General features: G+C 47.6%; 1 protein-coding gene across 1 annotated transcript; it reads left to right on the top strand.

Annotated features, from left to right (window-relative positions):
* Positions 1-2,977: 2,977 nt before the first annotated feature.
* LOC308675614 (transforming growth factor beta-2 proprotein-like) lies at positions 2,978-6,584 on the top strand (the record flags this gene model as incomplete). Its single annotated transcript, XM_081341058.1, has 5 exons — positions 2,978-3,326; positions 3,969-4,132; positions 4,287-4,419; positions 4,802-4,912; positions 6,424-6,584. 5 exons carry the CDS (start codon positions 2,978-2,980, stop codon positions 6,582-6,584), a joined length of 918 nt encoding a protein of 305 aa, XP_081197184.1.
* Between the last annotated feature and the right edge of the window lie 625 nt (positions 6,585-7,209).

The following is a 7,209-nucleotide window of genomic DNA, read 5'->3' as shown; positions in this document are numbered from 1 at the left end:
TTTCCCACAGCCTGGAATTCGGGATTCACTCTTCCAAAACTCCCAAGAAAAGTTCCTCGTCTAGTTGCATCATCGAACTGAAAACTGCTGTTGTTAGGTTATCACCATTTGTTTAATAGCCAAAGTTACCATCGGACGGAAAAAGTGACTTATGACCGGTCCTCTCTCTTACGACCATCGCAGCATCCCCCACGGTCACGTGATCAAAATTTTGGCAGTTGGCAACCAGCAAGTGTTCACAATGGTTGCAGCATCCCAGGGGACACGTGATCGCCATTCGCGACCTTCCCGGGCCAGCTTCCGGCCAAAGTCAACGGGGGAAGTTGGTTTCTCTTAACGACCGCCTACTTCACTTAAAAACGGCAGTGATTCACCTAACAACCCTGAGGAAAGTTGGGTGAAACGCACCGAACGGCCCGGTTATTTAGCAACCTTCTCATGGTCATAAGTTGCACCCCTTTCTCTTGGCGTGCGTGCACACGCGTGTGGGAGGAAGGAAAGTCGCAAGCAGGACAAAAATCAGAGCCAGAACAGTTACTGAAAGTCTAGGGAAGGGAAAAAAAACAATGTTGAATTTGACTTGGCATGAGAGCTTTTGGCTTGGATGGACTGTCTGCTAATGGCTTGGCCTTTCTGCCCCACATTAGTCCTGGATTCAGATCGATCAGTTGTCAGACAGAGAATCTCAGAGGATGGATGGCAAAATCGGCAAGAGCCCACCTGTTTTTACAGCAATAAAACAGAACAGAACGCAGAATAGAATAGAATAGAATAGAATAGAATAGAATAGAATAGAATAGAATAGAATAGAATAGAATAGAAATACAGAATAGAATAGAATAGAATAGAATAGAATAGAATAGAATAGAATAGAATAGAATAGAATAGAATAGAATAGAATAGAATAGAATAGAATAGAAATATAGAATAGAATAGAATAGAATAGAATAGAATAGAATAGAATAGAATAGAATAGAATAGAATAGAATAGAAATACAGAATAGAATAGAATAGAATAGAATAGAATAGAATAGAATAGAATAGAATAGAATAGAAATACAGAATAGAATAGAATAGAACAGAACAGAACAGAACAGAACAGAATAGAATAGAATAGAATAGAATAGAATAGAATAGAATAGAATAGAAATACAGAATAGAATAGAATAGAAATACAGAATAGAATAGAATAGAATAGAATAGAATAGAATAGAATAGAAATACAGAATAGAATAGAATAGAATAGAATAGAATAGAATAGAATAGAATAGAATAGAAATACAGAATAGAATAGAATAGAAATACAGAATAGAATAGAATAGAATAGAATAGAATAGAATAGAATAGAATAGAATAGAATAGAATAAGGAATAGAAAATGAATGGAATGGAATAGAATAGAAAATGAATGGAATGGAATGGAATAGAATATAATAGAACAGATTGTAGAATGGAATGGAATAGAATAGAATGGAATGGAATAATAACAATAATAATAATAAAAGAAGAAGAAGAAGAAGAAGAAGAAGAAGAAGAAGAAGAAGAAGAAGAAGAAGAAGAAGAAGAAGAAGAAGAAGAAGAAGAAGAAGAAGAGGTAGTAGTAGTAGTAGTTAGAAGGGACCTTGGAGGTCATCTAGTCCAACCCCCTGCTCAGGCAGGAAACCCTCTACCATTTCAGACAAGTGGCTGTCCAGTCTCTTCTTAAAAACCTCCATTGATGGAGCACCCACGATTTCTGGTGGCAAGCTGTTCCACTGGTTAATTGTCCTCACTGTTAGGAAGTTTCCAGGTTGCTTCCCTCTTTGATTAGTTTCCAACCATTGTTTCTTGCCTCGCCCTGTGTTGCTTTGGAGAATAATTTGATTTCCCCCCCCCCTCTTATTTGTGGCAGAACTAACCGAGTTCTATACTTTTGGCAAACCCCAGATGTGACCTGGTTGTGTGAACCAGGCTACGGAAGCGGCAGGATCACAAGATCGTAGGTTAAAGGCTAAAATGGCCAGCTTGGAAATTTAGGAAGGTTGCCAAGTTTCTAGCTTCCCTCATTCCTGGCCAAACTGGCTGGTGCTGATGGGCTTTGTAGTTCTGGGGAAAAAAACCTCTGGGACTACTGACTCAGAGGAACGCTAGCGGGCTCCATCAGCGTATTGCTTATTTTTATTTCTTCCTCCTATTAAAAAAAAATCGAGATCTATTTTTTGCCCCGAAACAAGCCGGTGTTTGTTCTCACATAACTGGAAATCCCCCAAAGAGGTCTAAAATTATCCAGATCTTACTGAAAAGGCTGGCAAAGTGCAGCCATCAATGGTGGCTCTGTGTGGCCACGTCACGGGGCAGGAAGGAGGCGGAGATGAGGTTGGAAGGCTGAAGGGGAGATGTTTTGCCAAGGCTGCCGATGGACGCTGACCAGCCGTGGAGATCCAGGACAAGGACAATCAAGCCTCCAGGGGGCCATTGACGGCCCTCAAAAGGTGCTCCTAAGCCTTCCAACTTGGCTCAAGAGGTTGCGGTGGTTCTACAAGACCCACAACTGTCCCAGGAGAAAGCTCTGGAGAACTTCAGAAGGTCCCCAACTGCCGGGAGGAGGCAAGGAATCCGGTCATCTTCTAGAGGTGGACAGAGAAACAAGTTTGGAGAACTTGAGAAGATCCCCAACTCCTGCCGGGGAAGAAGTCAAGGATTTGAGTCATCAGGTGGTGGATGTAAAAAGAAGCTTTTTGGGAAAACTTCAGAAGATCCACAAGTCCTGCCAGGAGGAGGCAAGGAATCCGGTCATCCGGTAGTGGACAGGCAAACAGTCTGGAGAACTTCAGAACATTCCCACCAAGAAGAGGCAAGGAGCAGGTTGAGGACAATCCCATCGGAAGAGTCAAGGAAGGTGGAGATTGGGGGTCTAATCGGTCCTGGGTTAGCAAGGGCTCTGGAAGGACTGGAGGAGGTGGGGGGGATCTGCCCCCCCCAGCCCCACACCTCTAAGCATGTTCTTCTTCTCTGTGCTGGTGGTGGTCCCATGGATCCTTGGACCTCACGGTGCTGATTCTGCATTTTCCATGTGCCAGAGTTTGGACCTTGAGGTGGCAAGGGCCAGAAGGATTCAGGCAATCCGAGGCCAGATCCTAAGCAAGCTGCAGCTGGAGACACCCCCCAAGGAAGAAGGGGCGCCTCATCCGTTGCCCCCCGAAGTGATGCTCCTCTTCAACAGCACGCGGGAGCCGGTGAGACAGCTGGCGACCTGCGAGGGACAATGCCCGGCGCTGCGCCAGGACGAGGAATATTACGCCAAAGAAGTCCGGCGGGTGGATATGTTGAGTCTCGGGCACGCTGACAGTAAGAGGGGGGTGGGTGTGTTCTTTCAAAGTGGGGGGGGCACTGAGCATTGGCAAAGGGAGGAGAAATGGGGAGCATCTTGTAAGGAAGAAAGAGAGAGATTGGAACGATGGGGATCGGGAACGGATGGGGCTGGAAATGAATCCGTGCGAACCTCCACAGCCAGGAGCAGTATACCAGATGAGGGGACAAACCAGAGGAAAAGAGGAACAGTTATTAACTTAACGACTGCAGCGGTTCACTTGATAACCGGAGCAGGAAAGGTTGTAAAACGAGGTAAAATTCAATTAAAAACTGTCTAGCTTAGCGACAAACATTTTTGGGCTGAACTGTGATCCTAAGTTGAGGATTCCTGGTAATCCAGATCACCCTTTTTACAGCCACAACTGAGAGATCAGGGATCTGTAGATTTTAAACGGTCTGGTCATTTAAACCAGGGCTCTGCAAACACGGCCACTTGAAGACTGGTGGACTTCAACTCCCAGAATTCCCGTGCAGGCTGGGGAATTCTGGGAGTTGAAGTCCACAAGCCTTCAGGTGGCCAAGTTTGGAGAGCCCTGGTTTAAACCAATAAACCGAAGATTACATACGGTACATCCTCTGGAATAAAAAAAATGGCTGAGGGAGGCTATTACCCCACAGATTCCATCCTCGGCCCCTTCTCCACTCCTTTCTTCCGATTCCTGCACTTTGATCTCTCCCTGGCACCCCACAACTTCAGCCGCCTCGTCCAAGCGGAGCTGAGGATCTACAAGGTCCCAAATCCTGGATCCTACGCCACCGAGCAGCACGTGGAGCTCTATCAGGTTAGGAACCCTTTTGAACCCTGCGGTCACCGGTTTGTGCCTTGGTGCTAAATCTCCTGCTTGGGATTTAGGCTGAGAAACTGACTAGGACAGCGGGCTTAGGAGTTTCAAATAATAATCATAATAACAAAAGCCTGAACTCTCTCATTTCTAGGTGATGCAAGCAAGGGAGCCTTCTGCCCCAACCCAGCGTTACGTGGGAAGCCGAATTTTACTCCCCAGGCACCGGGCCGAGTGGGTGTCGTTTGATGTCGCTGACAGCGTCCGTCGGTGGCCGCGGAGCAGAGGTAAGGGCATCGCTCGGCGGGAAGACCGCAACAACGATCCTCAGAGTTCTCCAAAGGACAGATAACCTCGAATGACGACTGTTCGTTTGCCACAACACCGAAAGCAGCGGTTTGGGGCCGATCCTAGCCTCTGCAACGATTGATTGATTGCACGATTCATTTAGCGACTGCAGAGGGTTTGCTTAACAACTGTGTTGAAAACAAAAAAAAGCTCATCAAATCAGACCCCGCTCACTAGAGACCCCCTTTGCTTAGCAACAGAAATCCTGGCCCCAGTTCCAGTCGTAAGTCGAGGATCCCCTGTAGGAAGCAGAGGGAAAAGAGGTTTTTTTTGTGTGTGTGTGTTTTGTAACTTTGGCTGTTTTTCCCCACCCCTCATCAGGGAAGAAACTCAGCTTCACACTGGGGTTGCGTTGTCCCTGTTGTACTTCCATCCCGGCCTGGAACACAATCAATTCCCAGCACAGCGAGCCGCTGGAAGCTCTCTTTGCAGGTATGTGGAGTGTTGATATTGGATTGCTGTAATTGCTTTACAGAAGAACAGAGTTGGGAGGGACCTTGGAGGTCTTCTAGTCCAACCCCCTGCTCAGGCAGGAGATCCTGGACCATTTCAGACAAATGGTGGTCTAACCTCTTCTTGAAAATCTTGGGTGATGAGGAAGGAAGGAAGGAAGGAAGGAAGGAAGGAAGGAAGGAAGGAAGGAAGAGAATAGCAGAATAACAGAATAATAGAGTCAGAAGGGAGGACTAACCCCCTGCTCAGGCAGGAGCAGAGACTGGACAGCCATTTGTACGAAATGGTATAGGGTTTCCTGCCTGAGCAGGGGTTGGACTAGATGACCTCCAAGGTCCCTTCCCAGTTATTATTATTATCCAACCTAGACCATTTCAGAAAAATGGTTGTCCAATCTCTTCTTGAAAACTTCCAGTGATGAAGAAGGAAGGAAGGAAGGAAGGAAGGAAGGAAGGAAGGAAGGAAGGAAGGAAGGAAGGAAGGAAGGAAAAAAAAATCCCCTCGCAAAAGGGGATCACGTGACACTGGGACACTGCAACCGTCCTAAATGTGAGTCAGTTGTCAAGCATCAGAATTGTGATGCTGTGATTGTGGGGGTGCTGCCACGGTTGTAAGTGTGATGTCACCGTTGTAAGTCACTTTTTTCAGTGCCATTGTAAAGTATGGAATGGACTTTGGAACGTGGAATATGGAACATAGAACATGGAAAGGAAGAGTGTGAGGTCCTTGCTGAATTTGGTTGGTTTTTTTCCCCCTAAGGAGGAGGAGGAGGAGGAGGAGGAGGAGGAGGAGGAGAAGGAGGAGGAGGAGGACTGTGGGGTCCTTGGTGCTCTCTGAGCTGGGTGCTTTTCTTGCAGACGTTTCATGACCCAACTAGGAAACATCATCACTGCTAAAAGTGAGGAGGAGGAAGGAAGGAAGGAAGGAAGGAAGGAAGGAAGGAAGGAAGGAAGGAAGGAAGGAAGGAAGGAAGGAAGGAAGGAAGGGCGGACTCTGGGGTCCTTGGTGCTCTCTGAGCTTGGCTGTTTCCTTGCAGACATTTCATGACCCAACTAGGGAACATCATCAGTGCTAGAAGGGAGAGGTGTTTGTGGAGAGGAGGCGGAGGAGGAGGAGGAGGAGGAGGAGGAGGAGAACTGTGGAGTTCTTGATGCTCTTCGAGCTTGGTGATTTTCTTGCAGAGATGTCTTGACCCAACCATATAACCCCATCAGTACTAGGAAGATTCTTTGCAACCCCCCCCCCACCTCTCCCTCCTAGCACTGATGACATCACATAGTTTGGCTAGTGAAACATCGGCAAGAAAACCATCAAGGATCCCTCAACGTAGAACTAAGCTGTGTTTCCGTCCACCTGGTAAAGCTGACCACGAGGATAATAAACTAGTCCAGCCTCTTCACCCTACTTCACCACTGGCTGTGGATCAGTGACTTGGCCAAACTCTTCCCGCAGCCACAAAACGCAGCGTTGTTTTCGCTACTTTTATACAGGTCTGGACGACGTGCTCATCAAACAAGCCTGGTCCAGACCCCCGGATCTCACGCACAAAGTCCCCCACCTGATCCTCACGTTGCTGCCCCCAAACCAGCCAGACCCTGCCCCAAAGGGCAGGCATCGCCGGGCAGCTAAGCCCCCCAATTGCCCCAGGTGAGATGCCTCGGTTTCCTCAAAGTATCCAGCACGAAGTGGCGGGGGGGGGCATGAATTCCGACCAATTGCGCAATCCGGCTGGACTTGCAAAAAAACAGGACCTGGAGATTTTCAGAGTTACGACGGCCCTGAAAAAGCGGACTGGCCGCCATTTTTCCCTGCAACCTTCGCAGCGTCCCCGTGGTCGCGTGATCGAAATCCAGATGCTTGGCAACCGGCTCATCTTTATGACGGTTGTGACCTTCTCGTAAGCGAAAGTGAACGGGGAAGCCAGGAGGGTAACGTGAGTCCCTGCAGTTGTTAAGTTTGTCACAAAGTTGTTCAGTGGATCTGACTTCTCCGTGGACTCTGCTGGTCAGAAGGTCGCAAAAGGGGATCGCGGGAGCACCCCCACCCCACCCCCCAGGACACTGTGAGCGTCATAAATAGGAGTCAGTGGCCGAGCGTCTGAATTTTGATCACGTGGGGACGCTGCAATGGTCGTAAGTGTGAGGAATGGTCATAAGTCACTTTTTCCCAGTGCCAATGTAACTTCGAACGGTCACTAAATGAGCTGTTGTAAGTCAAGGACTGCCTGTATGTCGCTCCAGTCTTGTGGCTGTGAGTTCCACTGAGTAATGCCGTGT

Source organism: Vipera berus, assembly GCF_964194415.1.
Source record: "Vipera berus genome assembly, chromosome: 16".
Taxonomy (NCBI): Eukaryota; Metazoa; Chordata; class Lepidosauria; order Squamata; family Viperidae; genus Vipera; species Vipera berus.
The sequence above is the reverse complement of the archived record's forward strand: the minus strand, read 5'-3'. Positions and strand labels throughout refer to the sequence as shown.